At 38.2% G+C, this 27,724-nt stretch overlaps 1 protein-coding gene across 1 annotated transcript in view; it reads left to right on the forward strand.

Annotated features, from left to right (window-relative positions):
- CCDC6 (coiled-coil domain containing 6) overlaps positions 1 to 27,724 on the forward strand; it is a gene marked incomplete at its 5' end in the record, with an annotated part of 51,209 nt that overhangs the window by 11,373 nt on the left and 12,112 nt on the right. Inside the window, 5 exons of the mRNA XM_082285704.1 lie at positions 8,461 to 8,610; positions 15,753 to 15,881; positions 20,357 to 20,460; positions 22,160 to 22,320; positions 24,769 to 24,925. Coding sequence (XP_082141830.1) covers positions 8,461 to 8,610; positions 15,753 to 15,881; positions 20,357 to 20,460; positions 22,160 to 22,320; positions 24,769 to 24,925 — 701 coding nt within the window. The remainder of the gene's footprint in view (positions 1 to 8,460; positions 8,611 to 15,752; positions 15,882 to 20,356; positions 20,461 to 22,159; positions 22,321 to 24,768; positions 24,926 to 27,724) is intronic.

The raw sequence follows: 27,724 nt of genomic DNA on the forward strand, positions 1-27,724 counted from the left end.
TTGGGAGTGTGCAGTTTTGAGTTTGCTAATTGGTCAGTCCAGCAAAGTAGACTGGTTAATATGTGGTTACATTGAAGATAAATGTTGTTTTATCAGTGGGCAGAGAACAGACTAAAAAGCATTTAAAATATGTTAATTTAAGAATTGTTTATGCATTAGACATCTGATATCACAGAGTAATGTGGACTGGGGTGCTACATTCCTTGTAGGTTTTAGTACTAATGGTGGTGTTGCTGAGATTTGACCTGTTGTTGATTATTAGTTTCTAAGAAGCATGACAACCAGATTTTGTTAAATTTAAGTATTGTAGATGTAAGTCAAACAAACCACTGCATTTTTAAAGGATGGTTATTCCAGTGATCGCACAGCCTGTGGAAAATAATTAACACACACCACTTCCAACAAAACAGTATATGCTGTTTAAACTAGCTATGAGCTATAAGCAATATGATCTTTTTTCTATCTTTCATTTTGACAAGTCTGTGCATTTGAAAATTGAGACAAACTCAACATAAAACTACAAATCTCATTATGTGTATATGTGCATCTTTGTGATGTTTTTCAGCAGTTTTTATAGAGGCTGAGCAAAAGCAAAACCTGTTCCATGTGCTTCTGTTTTCCATTTGTTTTACACTATTGATTAACTAGCAAACTATTTCCAGTACGAAAAATCCAACAGTAAAACAGCAGTGCCACTAGAAGTCAAAGGGTGAAGCAAAAATTTCTTTCTAGTAGTCATCAGTAAAGGATAAATAGAGAGGTATTTCAAACTTTGGTTCAGAGTTTGATACAACAGTGTAGCAGGATTTTCCGTATTGGCTGTCTTTGTCAGTGTAAATCTTTAGCTGGGTGCAAACTAGCAACGATGTCCCTGGCAAAGCACTCCTCATCTCCTGGAGATGTGTTGCCGAAGCTTTGTGCTGGGAATGGTCCCTTGCCCGTGCTGGACTGATGGGGGAGTTGTCTCACATTCTTGGTGCCGTCCTGGCCGTGTTTGCATGTGCAGTCATTTTGAAGCAGTATTTTGCTTGTATGCAGTGAACTTGAGGACGTAGGGGCAGTGGGTTTGTTGGTGCTTATATGCACTATACTTACTTTACACATGCACTGGAAACCAGTGCTGCTGAACATGCAGCAAGTGTAGGAAATGTGTGCTGCATGTGCAGCCTTGGGACGGAGGAAGGGCCTCATGAAATAGAGCTGTTTGGAAAGGTCTGCGGGCTAGATTTAATTTTCCTGCTGGGTCATTCCTGCCTTGGCCTGTGACTTCTGTTGGCTCAGGTTACAGCTCTTGTATGCTGGAAGCAGAGACTCCAGCCCTGATAACCGTCTGGGAGCTTGTTCTACATGATGATGTTTAAGTGAATGAAAAATAAGAGCTATAAAGCACGTGTCTAATGAATAGTCAGATTCTTGAGGTTGTAATGCTGAGTGTTCAAAATAGGAAGTGTTTAATGTGTGCCTGTACAACCCTGCTACTTTTTCCTTTATTGTGCTTTATTACCATATAATTTTTAGTTACATTAAGACTTGCATAGCAATATGTGGTCATGGTTAAACTGTTCAGTAAAAGTTACTGATACATTTTTCTAGGCCCTATCTTGACACTTTGTTGGTCATAGAAAATGTGTTTTTTTCACATGCTGCATTTTTATTAACTACTTAATGCCAGTATTTAGATTTAGTAAAAACCCTTGAAGAGACTGCACTATGTTTTTTCCTGTTCTGAAGAAGGCTGTTTAAATTAGTTTTCAATTACGTAAGTAAATTCAGGAATTGATTGTATTAATTATGAAATCCATATGGCTTGTTACACTTCATTTGTAATTAGCCAAATGCATTCATTTTATAAATATTTATGCATGTCAGATGAGCTTGTTTTCAAAACTTGCTTATTTTTACCACTTGTGTGTTTAAGTTGTGCAGGGCTTTCAGGTCAGCATCAAAATGCAGAGAGAGAAGTACATGCAATGGGATTGCATACCGTCAAACAATTTACTTCATTGCTGATGTTAAGAGATTACTTGGCATGAAAGAATACCAGTGACTTTTGTGTTTAGGAAGCTGGTCAGTTCTGAGGGCTTTTCTCAAATGCTCTTCCCAAGCCACAAGATGTATGCACCTGAGTTTTTGTGAGAAGTTCCCATAAGGCTGCATGAGCGATGTCGAGCTGAAGACATTTGACTGGGGTTAAAACTGACATGGGAGAAAAATGTATTTCTAGTGTTGTTTGAGTCAGCTCATTTCTCTAGTCAGTCTGCACCCGTTGTGGATTTGTGTGGCCATATGCTGCATCACTTGGTAGGCATCGAGGGAAAAGCTTGCTATGCCTGGAGCTGGCGGCAGGAGTACTGTGACAGAGGCGTTTTGACGTGTCTGGCCAAAACCTAATTGACCTTTTAAAAAGGAGCAGGGTGGGGGATGAAGGGGACAGAGAATTTCCAACTACAAATGGAAATTAAAAGGAACTGTATTTTAATACTTCAAATGGTAGCTTATCATAAGGTTATTCCTTTATTATTATAATTATAAATTGTTGTTATTATCACATTAAAAACCAGGTATCTTTTTTGTCTCCTCTTGCAGCAGAACTCATCTACTGAATAGTTGAAATATAATAGTACTTGTGCTTTGAAGCAATTCTGCTTCAGTGGCTTTATGTTACACACATTTATGTAATGTTACACACTAGGTAATGTTTAGAGTAGCTGAAGTTCTCAGGATGAGTTCAAGTAATGAATTTCTTTCTTCCTTAGTGTATTTTGAAAAGAACTTTTGGTAAGCCTGTAAGTTTGTGATTTTTGGGGGGGGGTGGGGGGGGTCTGTTTATTTGTTTTTAGAAGCCAACCAACCAGAAAAATGCTTTCCTCCTACACTGCCAGGTTTGCGTTTAAAATAAAACAAAAAAACATTCCAGCAGCTTGGGGTTCTGAAGGAACCATTCAAAGGTATCACTACTTGTTTGGGGCTTCTAGGAGATACTGTATGCCCAAAGATAAAAATGCACAGTTCTTTCTATTGTTCTCTTACTCCTGAAAACTCATCTTAAAGGAGGGGAAAAGAAAACAAAGAAAAAAGTCCTTTCATGTCAGAACAGAGGAAATGACCCTGGGGGTTTGCCATAGATTAGACAGGAAATCACACTACAAATTGACCCCAGAACTTGAATTCCAGCTCACCACTTCAACCACGAGAGCGATCGCTCTTTTCTCTGCAGACAGGCCACCCAGCTGAAAGAAGTACCCTTGCTTGGGTGGGAGGAAAGCTGTACCCACATCGTTACTGGGGCTTGGGTAGGGTTGTCCTTCAGCCCTTACAGCCAGGAATGTGCTGCTGGGCAGTCGCTACAGTTGGCAGTAGTGGGAGTTCTTTTCTGAGTTGCTGCTGACTTCTGTTCTTGTGGTGGTTCATGTTTCTCCTTGTCTGAAAGGCATGTTGCATGCACTTTGGTCATTTCAGATGCAGCTGGAAGGTTTGTAGGAAAAAAATAGCTGCACTGTAAAAGTTTCTCCTGTAAGGGAACAGTGTCGGTTCACTGGAATATTTATTGCATTAGTAGATCAGTAGTTTTCTGTGTCGTTTTAACCTGGTGCTAGAAAGTATGGCCAGAGCAGTCACTTGAGTCAGTACTGCTAGAGGAGGAGTGTGTACTTCAGGAGAGCTGGGAAGCTTCGATTTTATTTTATGCAAGAACTGCATATTCTAAAATCATGTCATTGTAACTTTCTGCATTTCTCACCCTGTTTAGCTCATCCTGTTTAGTAGGACTTTTGGGAGGGCTCCTTTCTGAAGTGACAGCTTTACTTGAGTGTAACATGTGCAGCGACTGAGATCATCTCTTCCCGAAGCTGTCCCAACCCTTCAGTCTATATTCAGTAGCAAAGATTGAGTTTCTTGTGTCAGATTAAACTGCTCTTCAGCTCCATCTACAGGGTTACACTGTCCACAGGGTCCTGTCAGCAGGAACTGCACCAGGAAAAGATGGATGAAAGGTAAAGAGGTCATGGTGGCTCTTGACATAAAGATAAAAGACCTTCAAGGGTGGATTAGATCAAAACAATGCTTGGTAGGCTGTTTCCAACAAGATCCCCTGAAATCTTGTGTCACCTCTACCCTGGATGCTGCTGGAGACAGGTGATGTTTGTCAGCGTGCAGCTGGGCATGCTTGACATGTGCCTTGCAGGTGGTCAAGTGTGCCTGGAGCAGTTTGTGAAACATTTGCTACTGAAATTGTCTGAAATGACACCTGACACTAAAATGCAAGAACATGTTCATGTCAGGTCACTGATAATGTGCTGAAACTGACTATAGAGTAGGTATTAATTGGATTGCTGAACTTGCTTGCTGTGCAGTAACAGGAAGACTTGTGAGGCTTTTAGAACAGCTAGTGGGGGAAAAAAGGGATTTTTTAAAGTTTGGGGTGTTTTTTGTGTTACAGTTTATTTTTGTTATTTGACTGTGTTCAAGCTGATGCCTCATCAGAAGTACTGGATTTTGCTGTTTTATATAATACAGTGCCACTAGAGCAGTGTGGTTGGTGTATGGTGCAGTGGTACAGAAAAAGAGCATACGACCAGAAACAGAAGCTGCTGCTTGTGCTAGAACCAAAACAGCAGAGGGAAATTCAGCAGTGTGAACCTAGTTTCCTAAAGGTGTATTCACAAGAAGAACTGAGAGAAGGAAAGTGCGTTAACAGCAAACCTTTCAGTTTATGGTAGTGTATGCAGCATGTGGAAAAAGAACTTTAGTGCAATTCACTTCCTAATATGATACTTGGTTACTATGTAAAGTTTAGGACAAATATGTTTCTTAGTTCTTTTAAAATTACTTGGATTTTAAGCTCATGAGGAAAGGTTTTTAGTACACTTCATGTATATCAGCTCTACTAGTGATCAGGATTTCACAAGCTTCTGCAACAGAAATAGCAGGATTTTTCCTCCTCAAAAATATAAGAGGTTTTTTGTGGTTTATATGCATGAGGTGCTTTTTACCTCCCTCTATTCTTGATTTCCTGTGAAGTAACATGATAGCCCTTGCATTTATGGTCTTGACCACAACAGTTACAGATTTTTCCTTAGTGGATGCATCCATGGAATGCTCCAAGTTAGCTACGTGTGGAGTTTTGAGACACAGGTGGATATGACTGTTGTTATGTAGAATATCTGTCGTGAAAGTAGATTGCTTGTTTCAGGTTTCCAGAGACTGACTGATAAGGTGTTATCATTTTGTATCACTCAGTGCCTTAGCAATTTATTTTGTAATATGGTACCCAGAACAGAGTAAATGGCTGTTAATATTTTGGATGTTGAGTGTGATATGGATAATAGAGGAAAACCAAGAACTCTATGCCCTCGTGGAAGACAGTGTTTCTGATTTCTGTATTCTCTTTCCTTTTTCTGCTGATGATATCAAGCCTCTTTTCAAATACAGATACTTAATAAAAAGACAAGTTATCCCTTTGGAAAAACAATTTATTCACATCCAGAAAAATCAGTTTGATTATGGGCTAAATGAGGAACAGATTTCAAGGTTTTAGGCAATATTAAGGTAAACATGAATTATTCTGTTACTTGAGATAATTGAACTATCACCAAATAATGAGTAACAAGATGAAGGGCAAGTTTCAGAATGAAATTTAGAAGCAATATGGTAATGAATTATGTGCTTTGTCTTAATAACTGTCTGATGTTTTTCAGCTAAAATGTTTGTGTTGAAAGTGCTGTCCTTGGGTAATTAAATGGACATTCATTATATTCAATATGCTGTGTGGATATTTGGGGCTCACAGTTCATTTGTAGATGTGTAGGGTTGCTGCTGTTGAGTTGAGAAATGCATTCCTTGTGTAGGGGAGGCGGATGAAATCCTACCCAGCTTTCCCGTGAGCCACCTGCGTGTGGGCCGGGGTCCTGCTCGCTGTGGGCACAGGGGTTGTTGTAGGGCGGTTCTTGAATGGGTGAACTGGGGCTGCTCCTTCCTGCTTCCTGTGTGCCAGCACGCTGCTTGTGTGGCACACCAGCCTGGGAAGCAGATCCAGGAAAGGAAAACGGGAGGAGGAAGGGAAAGGCTTGGTTTCTGGGTGTCTCCTCAGCCCGTGCTGGCCTGCTGCCTGGCCGCATGAGCTCCCGTGTGGGCACACAGGAGGGGCATTGGCCAGGACAGGGATCTTGGCAGCCTGCGCTCCTGTTGGCCTGGGCACCCATCGTTAATGTGACACCAGGATCTGGCTAACAGTGTTGTGCAGGCTCGGTGCTATAATAATGTGATTTTAGAGCTTTTGACTGGTGCAAAGCATGAGCAGAACAAATCTGTGCAAGTTCCAGATGAATAGAAATCAAAGCAGAAACACCCTCATTCTTTTGTTTTTCAGAACCAAGTGCTTTCTAATTTAATTTTAGGTAAGCTTGGTCTGTGTTACTGTCTTTTATTTTCTGAACCACCAAAAAACAGACACAAGCAGAAATCCTAAGTAGTGAAGGCAGTGGAGGAGTTGATTTTGGAACAGTATGCATGAATTTTAATGATTTGAGGACAATGAGCCCTTGCAATTTGACTTGTTTACTCTGTTCCGGAATGTCTCTGAAGACATAAGATGGTTAGTAGCTCTAAGTAAAGCCACATTTAGAAGCTGATAGATGATGTTACTCCTCAGTTAGATTCCAGGAGTTTTAATCCTCTGAGATGTGAGCTGACAATGTAACATTTCTTCAGACCTTTTGGTCAACTCCCTATTTTCTTGCTGTGACAGGTAATAATACCACTGCTGAACATTCTGGAGTACCTGTTCTCTGCTGTGGAGATGCAAAACATTAGAGAGGGGGTGTTGTGCAGGACCTAAGCTGCTAAGTCAGTAAAGGCTGCCTGGTCTTGCTTTTTCTTTTCTTTCTTTTTTTGTTTTTTTCAGGTTGGGGTTGTGCCAGTTCTGGTGGTGACAGGGAGAAGGGAGCTAGTGGCAGATAGATAGTAGGAAAGGGCCGTGAAAATAAAGCAGTAGAAATGGGAGAAGGCACGAGAAGGCAGAGACAAAGATGTGAAGAGAAGGACTTGATGGAAGGTGGACTCAACTGAGAAGTTTCCAAACCACTGCTTTAGGTTTTATGATACTGGTGATATCATGAGGAGAATTTGCAATTGTCCTGTTGTTTCACCAAATTGAAAGGCAGTTATGCTCTTTAATTAACTTTTCTCCTAGACATTGAAGGTGTCTAAGTAATTGGCTCTTAGGCCGCTAGGGAATGTATCATTTCAGTTAAAAGATCGCTGACATAATGCAATCTTTCAAGCATTTTCTAGTGTAAAATAAGTATAAAGAGATTGTTATTTTGGCACATTTTGGGCAGGAGATTATGGAAAATAAGCTTTCAGCAATGTGTCTGTTTCAGTTCTCAAATTTTCCTCTCTCTAATTTTACTGATATAAAGCTTGCAGAATGTTTACATAAGGTATAAGCTGGTATAATTTTATTAGAATCAGGGCAAATCACATATGTGCAGTTCAAGTCATGGATTTTATTGCAGGGAATAAAACCTTTCCTAACACTATCTTGCCTCATTTGTTAAATGCAATATTTCTGTCATTCAGTTGTTCCAGGCTTTGGACTGTAGTATTAAGAGTTGGCTCTACCAATTTGTAAGCTGTGATCTTTCATTTGCCTATATGAAGTACTCTTCATGGTCTTTTAGAGCAGGCTTTCAAAGGATCACTTTTATTTTCCATTTATCAGCTCTGTACTTAAACATACAAACATCTGAACTGTAAGGAATGCAAGAGTGCAGTCTCCCAGGCTGCCTTTCCGTGGAGCAGTGCGGGGTGCTAGCAGTAAGCTGAAGTGGAAATTGTCACCTTTAGTAATTCTGCATGGGCAAGATTTCCCGAGTAGCTTGGGGTAAAGCTACCCCATGGCATTTTTGTGAGTTGCTGCTGGATGTAGTGGAGTAGCAGTTGTGAGGAGTAACATACCTGTTTTCCTGGTGGTGGGGTAGGAATTCCTGTGAGAGGAGCCGTGCTGCCTGCCGCTCTGCATACCTGGGTGAAAGAAGGGGAGCATTATTTGGCTCCTGGAAAGCAGAGCTCAGTCTAAGGGATCTGAAAAAGAGGCATGCAGCAGTCTGAGCTGTGCTTCAGCTTGTAATGGAGACCATTTAGACAGGAGCTCCTTTTTAGGCATAGAGTAGGTAAAAATAGGTATCTGAATGTGTAATGCTTTTACAAAGTTTATAAGGTTGGGGAGTTTGTTGGTAGGAGGCCACTTTAAAGCACCAATGCGGTTTCTCACATTAAAAGGTTGAAAACAAAAAACGAAGAAGGGTGCTATAATGCTATAAAAGGGAATGGTAACAGCACTTAGATCCAGCCTACAGGCCTCCAGGATGATAAGCTGTTAAAGGGGAATGGAATAATTGTAGCTTTTTTGAAAGGAAACTTGCTCCCTTTTGTCTCAAAACTTATGTCTTTATTTCACAGCAAGCAAGGGCAGAGCAAGAAGAGGAATTCATCAGTAATACTCTATTTAAGAAGATTCAAGCTCTGCAGAAAGAAAAAGAAACACTTGCAGTAAACTATGAAAAGGAAGAGGAATTTCTCACTAATGAGCTCTCAAGAAAACTGATGCAGGTAATTGGTGCCTTTACTCATGTTTCTCCCAGGAGCCTCAGGACTAACTGGTGACTGAACTTTTGTGTTTGTGTGACTGCACTCTGAGAGAAGTGGTCAGGTTGGAAAGCTGACGCTTGATAAAAGCAAAGTGCAAGAGGTGTAGTGAGTGACCTTTTTTTTAACATGTTGCTTTAAAGTTTGCATCTGTGAACTCAGCTTTGAGAACCTGAAAGTTTGTATACTGATGCAAAAAATGGGTGTAGCTTGCAGTAAATGTTAACTGTCTTCCAGACAAGAGTTACTGATTAATTTAAAATGTTAGTGAAACACTTTTTTTTCTGGAGTCTTTGATATTTAACAGGAGTCCTGAAATATTAAACTTTATACACAAGAATGTGCAGTGATGCTTGAAGGAGGCTTTTTCTGTAAGTTTATCCATACTTGTAACAAAACTGCTGCTGCTATTGAATAAAAACATCAGTTTGATGGCAAAAGTAAAAAGTTGAAGACGCTGGGACAATTTGTGGCAGAGAAACTTCTTTCATTACCCAAGTTGCTAATTTTTGGAAAGTGGCTAAGTATTTGTTGAAAGGGTTGTTCATGGTCGCTGTGTGCTCACAGTCTTGCCTGAATACCTGCTCTTGGCCCCTGTAGGAGACAGGATACTAAAGTTAGGGGAATGTTTAGTGTGATCTGCCTGAGCTTTTTTCATGCCATTAGTTCTAAGCTATGTCATGAAAAACTAGGCACTTTAGAAGAAGCTAATTTGTATGTTGTAAGCATTGCTGTATTCTGCAGCTGGAGACTGAAGGCATGTTTAGCCCTGCAGTTAGGAAATGCAGTGTTTGGAAACACCACTAGAGCTAATCCCATCTGGTGCTTTTGTTACTGAAAACTGGGCCTTCTCTCACTTTGTCTCTTTGGTGCCTGTTATCACACAGGAAGCTCAGTAGCAAGATAAAATATCCCTTACGTGGTATTACTATTTCCCCTTGCTGTTCTTGAGGACTGACAAGAATGTTTCTGACTAAGAGACATGTTTGCTTTCTAAGTCATACATTTTCATGAAAAACAGAGAAGCAGATGGCAGTAAAATAGGGGTATCAACTGTTCTTTTCTAATTGAAGTAAGATGTGGATATCACTATAGAAAAAGCTTTCCACTGAAGTCTCTTGCAGTAAAGGGAGAAATGGTACATTGAACAATGTTGTTTAATTGAAAGGAGATGTAGAAATCTGTTACAGAACCAGGTTACGTGGGACTGTACCATACACTGTAAAGAGGAAACTAAAACTTACTTTAAAAATAAAAGCATTAATTACACCTGATTTGTTTGAAGAGTTTTGAAGTCGTATGATGACCTTGCATACAAATTTGTACCGCAAAGTTCTGCAGCAAGTAAGTTGTTGTATCAACTAATTGCTTAAAATATGCTTAGCCTTTTCCCTAGAATTCATGAGATTGTTTTAACAGGTTTTTTTAAACTATCTTTAGCATTCTTAAATTGCTAAAATGATGCAAAATAGGTTCACACATTACAAAGAGAAATATGAACTTCTTGTCAACCTAAAAGTACAACTATTTTTATTCTTTTTTGCTATGGACTTTCAGAAACTATCCTTTGACTGTTGCCTCAAATTAAAGAAAAAGGTAACACGCTACTGTTGTGAAAATATCCAGGAGGGTGTTTGTCTTGTAATGTATGCAACAATGCAATGGCATTGTGCTGTTTGTCTCTTGGAAACCCTTAATGGGTGCAACTTCATTCTCATTTGTGAAAGATTCAGAGAAGCATCTGAAACAGAATGCAGACATAAACTGGAAATTATTCTCACCTTTTGTGCAGCATTTGGAGAAAATCCTCAGTTTTGGATTCAACATCATTCCATAAATATTACCCAGCTTTCAGCAGGCAAGCTGCAGGTTTCTGCTGAAAGAAAAGCTATAACTTACAAGAGTATGGAGGTAAAATTCTGACCACCGCCTGTTTTTATTAAACAGTATCTCAACCTGCAGCCTTCTATTTCATTCCATGTGACCTTGCAGTAAGCCTCGTTTAGCCTTTGATAAACATGGTTATGTCAATCAGAAGATTTTAAAATATGGCAGTTCATAAACACACCTGTGTTCCAAATTGTTCATCCTGAAGCTGTGTCGCTTCTCTCAGCACCATTAGGTAGCAATTTTTTAAAGTAAACTGTGAGTTTGTCCTCTCCGTGAATTAATAACCCAGGTAACTTGAAAAAGAGAACAGCTGTCAACATGCTGCTGGTGGTGGTGGTGGTTGTGTCTGTGAAGGGTGAGTGGCATGGAATTTCTTGCTTAGAGGTTCACCTGAAAACTTCAGTGCACAGAGGCGATAAGGGTTATATGAATGCTCCTCCACAAGGCCAGAGCTGAAACCTTTGTGCCTTGTGCATAGGCACCAGTGGTGTTTCTGTTTATGGCATATGCTGCAAATGCTATTAACCCTTCCCTTACTCTGGTCAGCAGGTTTTGTTGTCCATACTTCTGGATGACTTTTCATACCTTTACAGTGGCTCAAGATATGCAGTGTGGGTGGAGGACTTGTTTTAAAGCAAACAGTTTAATATTAAAACTATTTTTCTGTTTGTGTGTATGCTGAATGCAAATCTCATTTCAAGGCTTGATTATATCTTTGATTTGATAAACTTGCTGTGAAATGCAAAACCAGAATATTGATATATTCTCCTAAACACCAGTAACATTGTTGGAAACTTACAAATGGTACAGAGGAAATGGTCCCTTCCACTAAAGAGCTTACCTGTAGAATTAGGGAACATTTGAATATTACTGTGTGTTTCTGTGAAAGTAATTTTTCATCTCTTCAGAGTCTTAGTAAGTTGACATTAGAATATCGGTGAGTTGCAGGCAATTTTCTTAAGTAGCAAAGAACTGCAAATAATACCTGATGGTTTTTGTTTTCTGAAAGCTTATCTGTTGTCTGAAGGTTTGATTCTTCAGTTGTGAATCCTGGGAATTAAATCCACGTAGACCAACAGATTAAATATTGCAGAAGAGAAGCTCCTGGTTTTACAAATAAACTCATTTTTTGGAAAAGGGGGCATTACTGGCACACATCACAGGGTCAGTTTAGAGTTTATTACAATATCTTTTCTATAATCAGATAGTCTTCCCGTTATACAGGTGTAGTGCTACATTCCTGGCTAATGTTTTTTAGACCAGGAAGTTAAGATAATTACAATTTCTTTTTTTTTAAATTTCCTGAGATTTGTGAGTGCTATACTCATACTAGAGTATAGTACTCATACTACAATACACTGGAGTGTATTGTAGTAGCAATTCTGTCTTCATTAGGAGAATAATGAACTCAATGCCAGCTTCCATTTTTGGCATCTTTGCTCTGGAGGGAATTCTGGTTAAATTAGATGCAGACTTTGGATGATGACTTAGCCAGGAATACAGTAGTCTCCAGTTGGTTGCTTCACCGTTCTCTGGAATTAACTCTTAATGTCTGTGTTCGCCAGGCAATGTTGGTCTGACCTGGAATGAGACTTTCAGCATTCCTGCTGTCAGACATTGTGCATCAAATGGCTTCCTGCCTTTTGGATGAGTAAGGGAAAAAATTGCATATGAATCTGTTGTTTTGTCTAAAACTTCGCATTTTGGAACAGAGGAGAGGTACTTCTGCTCAACTGCATCTCATTTTCACTCTCAGTTTTTCAAATATTTACAGCTCTATGCCTGTGTCAAAATTACTGCCATATTATTCTGTTGAAAGCCACCCAGCAGAGGGACTTTTTTCATGATGCCTGTGTGTTTGTTGCTTTGTCAGACCTTTGTTTGTCACAATTGTAGGGGCTTATGCCTCTCATTCAGCCTGGCCTCTGGAATGAGCTCCCAGAATGTTAAAACATTTTAAATGTGGGAGCTGCCTGCCTGAGCTGCAGTGCTCCTCCTAACAGCCAGCAGGAATCTCCCAGTTCAGCACCATGTGCATTACTGTTATAAAACACAGACTGACATCAGGTTTGCAATGTCATAAGAAATTAATTTTGAAACCTTTTACTACTTGCCAGACTGAGTCTAAACAGACACAGTAGCACATAAAAGGAGGTGTTTCCACTGGAATAATACTGTCCTTCTGGTGCCATAACATTGCTTAATAATACCTTTTTATAACTCTAACTTTCACTACCTCTACAAGCCAAATGAATAAATACACAATTTTGTTAGATGCATTTCATTTGTTTAGCATAATTATTAATTTTCTAGGTTGAATGTTGCAGGAATGAAGAAGCACATGCATCTCACCAGAGGTCTTACAGTAAACAAAAGCTTTTTATCACATACATCCTTGACAAACTTCTTAAAAGCCTTATATCAATTTACTATATTTTCCCATGTACTTCATGTAATTATATTTTTTTTACCTGATGAAGTCTGTGGAAAGCTTGGAACAATATTTTTATAGCATCCTCAATCCTTAGTGATTATTGAATGGTAGCGGTATTTTGCAGAGTATCATTAGAAGCATTTTGATGCAGGCTCTGTTCTTGCAGCAGTGGACATGGACATGTTGAGTTACTGTTTTGAAATTGAAAGTAGTAAATCTTAAAAATTAATCTTTTGTGAAACAGGGCTGCTCCAAAGAGAAATTTATTTTTAATGTTATTTGATCTTACAAAGTCAAGTTACTTTAAGTTGTGCACCAGTCCTTTTCAAAATCAAATTCAGATTTTTTTCAATACCAAATTGCAAATTGGTCCAAATATCTGTCCTTGAAAGTAAGATGTTACAACATACCCAGATAATAGCATAATGTGTAGTCAGGCAAGTGAAGTAATTGGATATCTGTACAGAAATGTTTCTTATATAAGTCTGATTCTTGACAATTCTTTAAAAAATTATAAGTCTGTAAACATAAGCTATTACTCTTCCTGCTCTCCAAAATATGATGTGTCAGCTCAAGGATGCAAGTGGGATTGTGCAGAATAAACAGAGCCAGCTCATCTGTCATTTATTTGATGAACATCTGGACATAAAGAGGAGGCAGACTGCTGATACAAAATTGTTAATAAATAGGACTTTCAGGATGCAGTGAAGGAAGAAGTGGACAGCTTTTGAGGGCCTGGAATACCTAAAAATAGACTGTACCAGGTCTCAGTCTGGGGGATAAATGGGGGTTGTTTTTTTAAGGGGGAACTTGATCCATTGGCTCCATTACTTCATAAAAACACTTCCCATTGTCCCAGAAGTAAGCCAGTACAGTAAAGAAGGAAGGTAAATGTGGTCCTATATTGTATCAGGACACTTGTTCCTACAGAGAGAGTATTACTGTAGTTGTTTAGAATTTAGGTGGACTAAGGCTCCCACTCCTGCTGCTAAGCTTTGTGTTTGACAGCCCCACTCTCACTTCAAACTAGTCACTGTCTCTCTTGCACCAAGCCCATCTCTAATCTTACATAGCTGAGAATTCTCCTTCAGTTTTCATACGCAATTCAAGGTCTGTAAGACATTGGCATCAAGGTGACACGTTCTAACACATTTCTTTCGTTCTCTTTAGCTGGCAGGTGTATCTGTAGACTGTTGTTACTATAATTGCATATAATTAAAAACACTTGGAAAAGACTCTCTTACTTTACGAAGTAAAACAAATACTATCCACCTGTGTTTTACCAGGGGATATTTTCTCATTGTTAGCAATTCTGTTCTTCAGCATTAAGCTTTCAGCAATAACTGGATTTTGGTTGTTTTGGTTTGGTTTTGTGATCGAAAGAAATAAAAGGGAAAAATTATTTTACCCCATATGAGTGACAGACACCACTCATGTATTTTGGGGGTGTTAGTAGTATTTTTCTTCCTCTTTGTAAAATGAAGCCAATATTGTCTATTCTAAGAGTTTTCTATTCTGGTCTTATTTTAAATTGTGAAAAATAAAATCTCATCATTGACAGGCCCTGCAAACACACTTAACCCCCAAACTTCTCCCATATGTGTATTGCCAAGTAGTTGCTGTCTGCCTGGTGCTCTTCCTCCATGAGCCTTTTGGCTCTGATCTCTCTGCCAGGCTGCACTTACAGACCATTTTGTCTTTACATAGCAGCAAAAGGAGCTGAATCAATGAATGAGCAATTTTAGCTTGTTTTAAAATCAAAGTATATTCCTTCACTGTGGATATCCAGTAACCTTAATTTGTGTCCATGACTGCAAGGTCTCTCTCCGTGTCCTCAGGTTTTCCTCACACATTTAAGCACTGTGACCTTACAGATTGTTATGTGCTAGCCACAAGAACTGGCATAGAAAATAAAATAAGCAGCTGGGAAAAGTTGCCTGCAGTTTCAGTGGATGGTCAGAACACAATGTAATTACACCGTTGTCTTTTGGTGACATTTGCTTTTCCCTGAGTCAGGTTCACGTGTTTGTACCATGGTGGCAGTCACACTCTTTTATCCACAGGAAGATTTGGATCCTTGTCTCAGAGGGACTCTACTCCAAGCCATACTTCATGTTAATATCAGGGGGTTTTTTTGTTTCTGTCTGCTTGAGAGCCTTGAGAGTTAAGGATTTTTTTTTCATTGGATATACTGAATGAAAAAAATTCCCTTTGGTATTAAGAAAATGTATAACATTGATTTGAAATAACCAGTATTTTTATGTCATCTGAGCCATTTGATTTTGATAGCATAGGAATAGAAATTAAATTTTTTTGGTTCTTGTTTGTAAACTCATTGCACAGCAATTTCATTGGTATGAGGTTCAGTCACAATTTTCATCTTTCAGTTGCCTGGGAGAAAGAAGTGCTAAGATCTACATTTTGTGCTTTGGGTGCTCTTGAGATGATGCATTTAGATTAAAATTTCGTGGACATTATGGTAGATTTTTTACTTTTGAAATGTCTATAATGCATTATATATAGCAAATAAAATAACCTATCTTGATTTGACTTAATAATTAGAAATGTAATTTTATCTGCTTTGTAAATATGCAGCACAGTTTAATATGCTCCTTTTTGAAAGGCTGTTGGGTGGGTTGTACATTTTGAAGTCTTTTGAGAAGCATCAGTAGAGAATTTAACATGCATTAGGAATAAATGTGTAAATAAATGTATAAAAGGTGCCTAAGTTTATGCTTTTATTTGTGTGTTTAAAATATTTACATGTCTCCTAAATTTTTAGCTGCAACATGAGAAAGCTGAACTGGAGCAGCATTTAGAACAGGAACAGGAATTTCAAGTGAACAAACTGATGAAGAAGATTAAAAAACTGGAAAATGATACCATTTCAAAGCAGCTCACCCTGGAGCAGGTAACCTCCTTCATTTCACCATTGTGTGACTGAGAAAAAACCAAGTTCTTCTGTTGTATTAGATTTGACTTAATTTTTTAAGTATGTAAGCAACTGGGCAGTACTGAGGTTATAGAAAAGTCAGTTTGACTTTCAAAGCAATAGAAAAGTACCATAATTTCTTATGAGAAGCTTGGATTCGTTTTCTTTTTCATGGCCATTATAACTTTTAGTAGTCTTTCTGTTGGCCTTCATGTCTGCTGGACAGCAGTGACCTTTGCAAGTGCAACTACCAGTTTTGTATGATTCTCCTTTTTCTGTTGACATGAAAAAATTAGTTAATGGCTATCTAAATGATCAAGTGAGTTCTCTTGATTCGCATGGTAACATTCTTTATGGAGAGACCTAGGAAACAAATTGAAAAGTAAAAAGGTGGGAATACGTCGTTGCCAGCAAGTCCTTACCCAGCATGGAAATTAGCATGAGGTTGAAATAACTCTCTTAGCCACAAGGTGGTGGTGGCTGCCACTTAATCAAAATGCAAAGTAAGCTTAACGTACTAAGCTGTTGTAGTCTTTGAAATGTTAGCATGAGCCACAGCTGAAATCTTCATGATATTATTTTTGTCTCATTGTTCTGGACAGACAGACTTGTGAAATCATAAAATTTGAAACTTGTTGCTACATCTAAATGATGTCTTGTTCAAAAACCTTAGATGTGCAAAGGTCTTTAGTATCTGGCTTTGAAAACTTTGTGAAGATGTTAAAATTTGGCTGGCAGGCTTGCTTAGAAATTCCATGTGTATTTATGTGTGATTCACCGAATGCCTTTGTTTTCTCTCACAGTAAGGTAGAGTAAATCTCAGGTTACTTTGGGCTTCAGCATGCTTTCCTTCCTCACACGAATTAAAAGTGCTGATTGTGCTAATTAACTGGCTGAAGCAGCAGCCTGGAGCAATGGGCAGGATATAGCAAGAAGCAACCAAAGTTGTAAGGAGAGCCACTTTGCCTTTATTGCACAGAGGAATTAAGGAAGAGGGATTGCCATGATCTGCAGCACAACCTTCAGGACACCTGTTAAACAGGGCTTGGAAGGAGGACTCCAGCAATGCTTTGAGCTGGGCTGCATTGGGATCTGTCACTAATCAGTGAGCAGATAATTACAGCATATGTTCACTGAACTGTTTTTAAAATAGAGAGCATGAATTATCTGTGCTTTGTGTTCTTTCTTTCTCCTTTGCTTTTTTTCATCTGAACTGCTTATGCCACAGGTGATCAGTAGGTAGCTGATTTATGGTAGTGGTGGTTGCATAGAATATTATTCCATAATAAAAAATTAAGTTGGATCTTAGGGTTCAAATGTGACCTGAAATAATTTCTTAAGTCAGCTTGAAGTCAGCAGAGCATTCTTCTCTGAAGGCAAATGGTGAAGAAATTTGCAGCATGTGACTATTTCATTAACTGCATGCCTCATTTAAAACGAGCAATAATGTTCTGTGTTACAGTTCAGTGGTTTGATAGGAAATAAATAGCTGTCAGTACTGCCCTACAGAGACCAAGTGTGTGTAGTCTTGCTGTTATTATTTTTAACTGCTTTCCTATTTCATACAGTATAGCGAGAAACTAGAATTGATGCAGTTAGGAGTTAAGAAATAACAACTAAACTGCTAATAATCATCTGTGTCTGCTTTGAAAGGAGAAGAGATGTGTAAAGTCTTTGGGAAAGATCTTCTTGGAGAGCAGCAGAATTAAAGCTACAAAGGGCAAGGTGGAGATGAGAAGCAGAGAAGTAAAATGTAGGATAGTGGGTGTAGGCAGAGATCAGCATATTCAGCTTTGATTTGGAAGACCTCCATTTCAGGAGGGAACAGTTGTGCTTGTTAATAAGTTGGCAAGACAGTTGACAAAGCAGGGATACAGAAGTACACACACAATGGATATTTTAGCTGCATTTTGAAGTAAAGTAAGTGCACGTGTGAAAGAGTGAGAAGAAACACAAGTGGGTGGTGAGGAAGGTTAAAAGGAATTTTACTCTTCCTCTGAAGGGAAGGTTAAGGTCTGAAAAGCAAGGAATGCTTCCTTGTTTCCCTGTTTTAATGGTTGAAATTAAGTGATGATTGATTGGAATGTAACCATGAACCCATGCAGAGTGACACTAGTATTGACAAAGCTTCTGGCTTGGTCCTGAGCATAATCCCATCCTGTTTATTTTAGTTCAGAATATTACCACATTTCTAAAAAATTTACTGACTGGAGTACCTTTCAAAGTACACCTGAAACTACCTAGTACCAAACCAAATATACTAATTCTCCGAATTCACAGCTCTGAACAGGATGCTGCAGTTACTTCTGCTGTAGGTGCCATTCAAGGTGTTCTTCCTCCAATCTTTGAAATCCTGACAGTGGGAGAAACTGGCACGATGCTCATGACTAGGAAAGGAAGATTCAGTATGTTTCATATTGCTGAAAATGTGGAATTCTAGATCTGTTTCACAACCTGGTTTCTTTGGTGTTTTGTCAGAGCAGCTTCAGGGCACAACACAAGGGTTATTTGTCTATTGTTGCTGATGGTTTGGCTGTGCCATTGTGCATGCTCTTCTACATGCAGATTTATAATTAATGGACTCCACTGCCTTGGTGATGGTTGCTATAATACTAAATGTAATCTTAGATTTTTCAAATACAGATTTATAAATAATTTACTTTGTCTTTAAATTCCAGTGTGCTCTTCTTCCTACCATTTAAAGATAGGGATTTCTTTTCACCTGTATGTTCTTGTGGTTTTGTTTGTTGCTAGATCAAAACATAGTTGTAAAAAGACTTAAGAGTGGGTGAGTCTAAGCCATGCTGCATTGAAATGATGCGAAAACCATTGCTGCAGAGGTCAGGACCTGCATTCACACTTCTTTCATCATGTGATTATCTATCTAGCTGTGCAGTCTATCTTTGGTAGTGTTAGAAGCACAGTGTGCAGATTGCGAGGACATTTTCCGTAGTTTCTTCCTTCTGGATGTTCCCAGCCCCAGGCATTGGCCAGACTGGCTAAGGAGCCCTGAGGCAGAGTGCCCTGTGCTCCTGGGGCTGAGCCTTTTGCTTTCCTACCTCTCCAGCTCCAGCCATGTGGGGAATGAAGTGTTGGTCAGGATCCAAATTCTCATCCTCGTGGGGAGGCTGAAGCATGTTGCTTCTGACTTCTCTTTTATTGAAATGTAAGTTCCCTGAGCTGTTAAGGTACATCTGGAAACTCAAACATGGAAAGATTTGCTAGACAGTGTTTCTCTTTCTAACTATGTTCCCTATTACTCATCAACATATGTCTGCTTCTCACAGTAACTAATTCCTCTAACCTTTAAAGGAGAAAGTTGTACATTCATTAAACTTGCACTGGTAGCTGAAGTGTGTAGGTTTATTTTTTTGGGGTTTCTCAGTATTAATTTGGTGGTTAGCACTAATAGTTTACAGATTTAGATGCTGCAACAGCCTTTCAGCCAGTGATGTAGTAAATGGAAATAGTTTCATTCTGGTTTTGGTCTTTCCATTTTCTAATGTGAGATCATTTGCCCAGCAGAAAAGTGGTGTTAACGAAGGCTTGGCTGGGAAAAATGCTTCCATGCTATTTTCCACCTGTAAAGGTGTTGATCTGTTCCCAAATATTTCATTATTACCAACTTTTTGAGTTCAGCTACATTGCTACTGAGTAAGATCAGCTGTACCTCTTAAAATTCTCCTGTATTAATAATACTTACATTGTATTTCTACTTAAATGCTGGTAATAGATTTCTTCATGTATGGGTCTACATTATATCTTTTATTAACTTTAGAGTAGAAGGTTCTACATTGCATCTTTTATTAACTCATAGTAGAATCAAGAATGTTTGTTCACACAGTAAGTGAACATGAAATGTCAAGCTTTTACTTTTATAAAGCCTTTGCTTTATAAAGACAGAATTACATTTGTTTTGCTAGTAATGATTGATAAAGTAACATTTAAGGCAGTTCACATAACTTTTTTTTTACTATTTTTGTTATGTCCTTTATCTAACACAAGGCACACAAGGCACACAAGGCAAACATGGCTTCTCTTCCATTTCTGGATTATTTAACTATGATTCTTCCGCTAAAAAAGTCTAAAATTATCCGAAAGAATTGTTGGTGTAGTGAACAGTAAATTCAGTTTGAATTTCATAGATTTATGGAATAAATGTCTTTGAATAGGTTTGTCACGTCATCAGTGCCTGCATGTCCTGGGTTCATGCTCCTCCTTATTGGCCAGAGACAAGTTCTGTGAGAAAAACTTGGGTTAAGGAGATAACAACTGTGCAGCTGCTGAATCTCTTGATTTTTCCAGTGCACTGTGCCTGAATTTTGTCTCTTCTTCCCCTTCTCCTTGCTCTTGTAGAGCATTATGTAAAATGGGGTTGTTGGAGTTTTCCTGATGCCAGTTTCCTTGCAAAAAATACAGGCCCATCATTTTTTCTAATTGTTTTTCCTCTCCAGTTAAGACGTGAGAAGATTGACCTTGAAAATACTTTGGAACAGGAGCAAGAAGCACTAGTGAATCGTCTCTGGAAGAGGATGGATAAGCTTGAAGCAGAAAAACGGTTTGTCTTGTTGCAGTGCACTCCTTACTGTGGGAGAGTGTTTTAATACCTCATGTTCTGGATTAAATATGTTCATCTCTGTCCCACAAGGGTTGTCTGATGTGTGAAAACCTGGAAGATGAAGCAGTTGTAAAGTTCCTTGTTTGCATGATGGCATATCATTGATTGCTTAAAGTGGATACAACTGACCAGTCTAAGAAATTACCTGGGAAAGCTTGAAGGAATTTACTGAATTATTTCAACTGCTGATAGCCTCTTTCTAAAGCTTCTTGTTTGCCGTCAGCTTTAGATTAATGGTGTTTTACTGTATTTATTATATGAGAAGCTCTTGGTTTTTCCCTGTCTCCTTAAAGAAAACTTCAGCTTTTTCATGGTGCACTCATGTCATTGAGACTTCCCAATGCTTCTTTAGTAGAAGTTAAGACAGTGACTCTTTATATTCCTGGAACAGCTACAATTTAAAATATATATGAAAGCAGCCATCTCTTAAGTGTTATAATACAAAAACTCCATTTGGGCAGGAAGTAGGAGAGAAAATTAATTAATGATTATTAATACCTATTTTTTAATGTGTTTAAATATTGTACATTAGTGTGACCCTCTGAATCTTGGCTGGGGCCTCAGAAAACACCTGAGCCTGAATGAACTGCAGGTTCTGTAGTTTTATTTTACAGAGCCCTGCTGTGTGGAGGGTGCTCTGAAGAGCTGCATGTGATATTCAGCAGTGGTAAATCCATAGCTGGATGAGCCTTTGGTAGCATTTTTGTGTATCTTAGATTTAAAGCCTTCTTTAAGGCAAACCATTTCTGGTTTGGTTTCTCTCAGTCTGTGCCCCTTCTTATGAGGAGCTGTGGTGGAGTCAGACCCTGCTTTAGCACACTTTGTATGGTACCCGTAAATACTATACCACACAAAAGGTTGTGCTTGCATGGTGCTGCCCCTGCTCTTCAGGGCAGAGTTGGATCTGGCCTATCAACATGTTCCTTTTAAAGTTTCATGCTTTCAGGCTGGAAAATCCTCCTATGTTACCTCCAAAAATCATCATTTAGAAACTATAATATCTACCATGTGCTTATTTCGTAATAGGAGTTCATTAATCCTGAATTTACCATCAGTTATTTGAGGTGTTTGAAACCTTGATTATATGGAACACCTTAATACCTTTCTGTTTGGACATTAAGAAAAAAGAGGGGAGCCTGTTTGACTGTCCTTCAGAAAATGTCTATGAAATTCTTTTGGTAGTGGTGAAATGCAGAAAAGCCTCTGTTTCAGCATTGACATACTTTACTCATCATCAATCTTCACTATGTGTCCTTTCTCTAAGAACATAAATATAAAAACTCATTAAATGAATTTGCTTAGCAAAAATTTTGTGTAGTAAGTAGCGTTTGAGTACAAAACTGAGATAACTATTTATAGGCTAGAATTTGTTTTTCCAGAACCATATGTAGTAATATTTCAGAATGTCAGTGTCTGAATATGTTAGAAAATTCATCTGTACTAGGACAACGAATTTCACCTTTTTTATTTTGAGTTAGAGACTAAACATTATAACTTCTCCCAAATTTATCTGCCCCAAAACAGTAGTTAAAAAAAATTCTACATACCTGTCAGAATCTGTGCAGTGGCTTTCTGGGGGATATAAGAGGTTTTCATTTCGTTCGAATGGAAGGTAAAGTTTGCACTATTTCTCATATAGAATTTTGCAGGAGAAATTAGACCAGCCAGTATCTGCTCCACCGTCACCCAGAGACATATCAATGGAGATAGACTCTCCAGAAAATATGATGAGACATATCAGGTTTTTAAAGAATGAAGTGGAGAGGTTAAAGAAACAACTGAGAGCTGCACAGTTACAGCGTGAGTAAACAACTTGTTTCAAATCTTCTAAGGTTTGTGTAATGTAAGATTTTTATATGTACTTTCTTGAGTTTGAATTTAAGGTGGAAAAAAATGGGGCAAGTTTGGATGACATTTTCATAATTGCAGTGTTATTGCTTGTTGAGGTATTTATACTGTAGTTTAGGGGGTTCTTTAGCTTTACGAAAAGGATGTCTGAAAGAATCAAAAAATAATCCTTGAACATTTTGTGCCAGAAAAAGATGTATCTGTCTTTTTTTCAGAAACTTAGCAGTATTTCAACATAGTAATTTTTCAAAACATTTATATTTATAGCCTACTTTGTAGGAGTCATGTTGCAAATTGAGAATTACTCAAAAGAATTAAGAGCTAGCAAAATAAAGGTCAGCTGTATGTAAGAATTCCACTTGTTAATGATTGTGGCAACCTGAGGCAGCGGTTGCACAGTACAGCAGGAGTAATTTACTGTGTGCTTTCCTATGTAAGATGGCTTTGAAGCATGAAGAGCTGTGTAGAAGTCATCATGTTCCTGTTGTGCAGGGCTGGGGCCCCTTGCCCAGCAGTAGGACCTGCATTTTGCCCTGCCTTCCCCGGAAGAGACTGCACTGAGCACATGGGCTCAGCTGCCAGGAGGCTGCTGGCACCTTCCCGTGGACTTTGCAATGCCAGTCCTTTGTTCCTACCTGCTAAATCTAAAATTCCTGTCTGAGAGTCAGCAGTAGTGCCTAGTTCCGAGTCAGTAGCATTGCACTGCAGCTGATAAGTGAGTAGATACCTCACCACACGGCCAGAGGAATTTGGGCAAATGCAGAACAGGCAATATTATCCCCTGCTGGCCAGCCAGGCTAGCTGGAATATTTCAACCTCCATTTAAAGAAGGAGCTTGCTAGAAGCAGCAACCTTCCTTCAAGACAGAGATGATGGATCGAGAGTGCTCTTTTGCAGAGACCTTGTGCACAAGTTTGTAGGATTAATAATTTGTGGCTGTTAAAAGAAGATAAGGACAGCTAATCTTTGTACTTGAAAATTCTGCACTGCAGCCTTCACTTCCTAAAGTTCAGAACAAGAGCAAGGCCTTAGATTTAGAGTAATCTTTGTGCAAATCCAGCCTAATTAATTTCATTTCAAGTATCTTCTATTTTTAAAGTGGGTTTTTTTTGAACTACTGTGGTTTAGAGTAAAAAAATGGAAAGCATATGAAGTCAAATTCTCATTGAAAAGAAGAGCTAGGTTTAAAAGAACTCTCTCCCTTTGTGAGCAGGTTAAACAGAACTGCAGTACAAATGGCAGAGCTTATAGGAGTGGTGTATGTGCCAGCCTGCAAGCAGAAGATGAAACTGAAATACAGTTTTCAGATTGGTGTTTGCAACACATGGCCATTAGAGAACCTCTAGTATTCTTAAGTATTTAATGAAATCTGCTTATGGAATTCTGATACTTGTATTACATTTTTTATTTCTGAAGCACTTCTAGGAACTGGTTGATATGATAATAGTGTAAAATAAGTGACACTGTTACATTTAAAAGTGACATTTCCACAGAAGAGAGATAAATCCCATGTTGTTAATAGTTTGGGAACAGGTTTCTAAAACAGGAATATTCTTTTCCTTGAAGGTTGCTGCATAAAGGAGTGATGACAAAGCACGATGAATTGTTTTGGGTTTTCTTAATGTCAGGGATTCAATGTAAACTTGATGAAACATTACAAAATCTCGCAAAATACACTATGTGTGTCATAAATCTTCATCAGTATTCAATTTTATTTAAGTAATCTGTCACAAACCTTCATAACTTTTCATAATTTGACTTTATCATTTTAAATAATCCGTGATACCAGACCATTTAAGTGATGTTTGCTGAACTTGCTTAGAATTGACAACTCAAATTGCCCTTTGATGTAGAGAGTAAACCTCTGATAAAATGTGTAATTGAAAGAGTGCTGTAGAATATATATAAGGTAGCAATTTTGATACAAGCTTGAATTTGGAGTTTCAGAACTTGTGTTGTGCTTCTTCCTTTAAAATGAAAATACACCTGTAAAATAATTTCTTCTGTGTGTTGCAGGAAGATTTTGTAAATGTGGAATAGTATTTTAACAGAGCAGGAAACAGTATTTTTTCTTAATGGTTTTACTAATGCTTTCTTAATGAATTTTTTCTTTCTTTTCAAATTTATTTAAATAAGTACTTTTGCTCCATGGGGGGGTTTTTTTGTTTGTTTTTCTTGTATTTTATTTTCAAACTTGGTGTCAAGCAATAGTTTATTTTAGTAGCTACTGTTCTGAATTAGGCTTTGAACTAATGACTTAAAGGTGAAAATTTTCAGTGATCTATCCTGAGCATTTTCTACACCTTCATCTTGAAGTGTTGGAGTAAACTTAGGCACAACATACTTGGCTGCCTGAGAAATTGGATTTTAATCAACATGTAACAAAATGATGAATTTCAGATTCAGAGAAGATGGCACAATATTTAGAAGAGGAGCGACATATGAGAGAAGAAAACTTGAGACTTCAAAGAAAATTACAGAGGGAAATGGAACGTAGGGAAGCTCTCTGCAGACAACTGTCAGAAAGTGAATCCAGCTTAGAAATGGACGATGAAAGGTTTGTATTCCTTTAGCCATCCAGATGTTTGGGACTTATTTATCAGTATTTGTACTACTTATTGAATTTTTTTAGGATAATTATAGAAGCAATTTGCGTGTGGGTTTAATATACATATCAAATTTCAGCATAGTCCAGCAATTGTATCAAAGTTGTATAGAAATTGCATTAGTTTTAACAGTGAGGAAGAAAATATTTATATCTGAAGATTGTTTAGGGTTTTGGTAATATATATTGAAATAAATACAGCTGTGGAGTTGAGAATCGGGATAATTTGATCACAATACCTTTGTTTTGCCCCTAACTTGGTAACTGCAAGGAATTCTGTGAGGTAGGGACATCATCTTTACTTGGGGCTGATTTATGCTCTGCAGAAAGCAAAATATTTCCCGCCAAATACAAAGGGATACTGTGCAAAACCTTTGAGAGAGGAAGCATTTCCAGAGCTGGGTTGTTCTTGATGTCCAAACCACCATCCTTGATTTTTTTTTTTCTCCATTGCAAGCTGCTTTGCTTGCCCTGACCTTACAGATAGTCTTGTGTTTTTCATGGTTTTATATCATGCCTTTTAGTGTTTTCTCACATCATAGAAATATGACAGTGTTATATCTTGAAAGAGGATTTTAAGTACATTTTGAATAAAACCTTCTTATTTCTTACCAAATGCTCATTATTTTGTTGTGTTGTTTTATATTATTTTGGATTTATGGTTGTCCTTTAGAATAACTAAAAAAGTTACCCTGTGCTGTGTATTCTTCTGATACTGAGAGATTTCTTCTTGGTTGTCAGTATATTTGTTATGAGATGTAATTTACCAGAAACAAAGTACCAGATATTTTGTGTCAAGGAGTACCCTTAAAGCTCAAAGTAGTGTGTTCATTTTAATGAAGCACTAAGACAACTTGACCTATATTGCATTAGCATCTGGTATTAAGATGGAGCGAATGCTATATAAATTAAATTGATAGAAATACGGGATTCTGAGTTTGGAATTTTTTCTTATTAGGCTTATATTTTCTTCCACTATTTACAGTGTAATAGAAGTACAGTCAAAATCTAAAGCTGTGTGAATTACCAGTACGAATCTAAAATTGTAGAGTATCCTCATAATTTTTTATCACCCACTTGTAAGTAGTGGTAACCAGGAAATGCAGGAAAATTTGATTAACTATTCTGTACTTCTAAGAAATGGTCATGTTTGATTTTTTTGGTATACAAAGGCCTGACAGAATAACTCCAAATCAGGTATTTGCAGTGTAAGTAATACAAAGCAAAGTGAAGGACAAAGCAGGCATTAGTGGTTAGCCTGAGAAGACAAAATACTTTTGGAACTATGTGCAATAATGATTTTTAAATGTCAGTTTTTGTCAGCTTACATCTTACTAAAAATAATGGTGGCGATGGATGAGATACCCATTTCTTTCAGTTGCATTCTGTTAGCTGATGATAATTGTTGTTTGTAGCTGAGGGTAGGTGAAGATGCTTTCCTGAATGCAAAATACACAGCTCTCCCAAAGCCTCTTTCTCCAGAGTAGCAGTAGCTTTGTCTTCTCAATCCTCCATCCTATTCTTTGGGGGAGCAGGGTAATGGTGTGCTGCTGCTCCACATCACCTGAGCCAGGCAGTGGGATGCTCTATTTGTGTAGAATACAAGGGGATTAAATCACAGGGATGCTGCCTTGCTGGAACACACACAGTGGTCTTCATTGGAAGCTACTGTGTGTTGCAGAGGTAGCTTAGTTCAGTTTCACTTAACTTGCCACTGATAGCTCTTTAAAAACTTGTATATTTATTTAAACCCTAGTTTTTCAGTTTAATTGTTAGTTTTCTGTTGTTCTCTATTGCAGCTACTTTTATTACCTGGTCCACCCAAATTCAAACCAGCTTTGGTATCATTACAGTGTACTGCCTGTGCTAGGGCATGTGGCTTGTTAATTCTGCATATCCTGGTTAAAAAGCAGCAAGATGCAGTATCCAAGTATGTTTCAAATAGTTTATGAACAGACCTCAAAGTAGTGAGCTCCATCAAATAGGAGTAATTTTAATGCTGTTCCACGTTACTGGCTTTTTTCTGTGATGGGGAATTAAATGCAGCTACTAAGAACTTGTGAGAACACAGTGGTAGAAGAGGAGACAAGTAAGAGTCAAAGGGCTGTTAGGTAGCTAATTTTGCCTGCTGCTTTGCTGTGTCCAGTAAAGAGACACAGCTGAATCTAATAATATAAACCCACCTGCACTGATTTGCAGCCACATGGTGAGCAGGGAGGTGTCTAATCTAGAGAGTGACTGAAAAATCTAAGTGGAGAGTGCATGAGCAACTCAACCTGAGGCTGCCAGCCTAGTGCTGTGGGGAAAAAAACCCCATAAAATCTCTTTTGAGATAAAAACAGTAAGTGGCAAGTAGGAGCAGTTGTTATTATTTTATCCTTTTATATAGCACTGGATATTTGTGAAGAAGCTTCACTACAGTCAGTGAATGAAGGACAAATAAATATCACTAAAATTATTACAGGTGGGGAAAAATGCTTTGTCTCAATTTCTGGTCTGTTCAGTTTATCATAGTCAAGAGTGGGAGGTGTCTTGCAACACAGCCTAAAAGTACCTTTAGTGAGACAGTCCTGGGTTGAAAGTGCCTCTTTAGTCCAGTGGCAAAAGAGAGGATGAGCAAATACCTAAATGTTGAGACCAGAGGGGTTCAAGTAAGAAACAGGACATGTTTTTAATGCTATGGCTGATCAGCTGTTGGAACAAATTATTAGTACTTTAATGATTTCTTCCCCCTTTTTCAGGATTTCAGAT

Source organism: Coloeus monedula (genome assembly GCF_965178545.1).
Source record: "Coloeus monedula genome assembly, chromosome: 8".
Taxonomy (NCBI): Eukaryota; Metazoa; Chordata; class Aves; order Passeriformes; family Corvidae; genus Coloeus; species Coloeus monedula.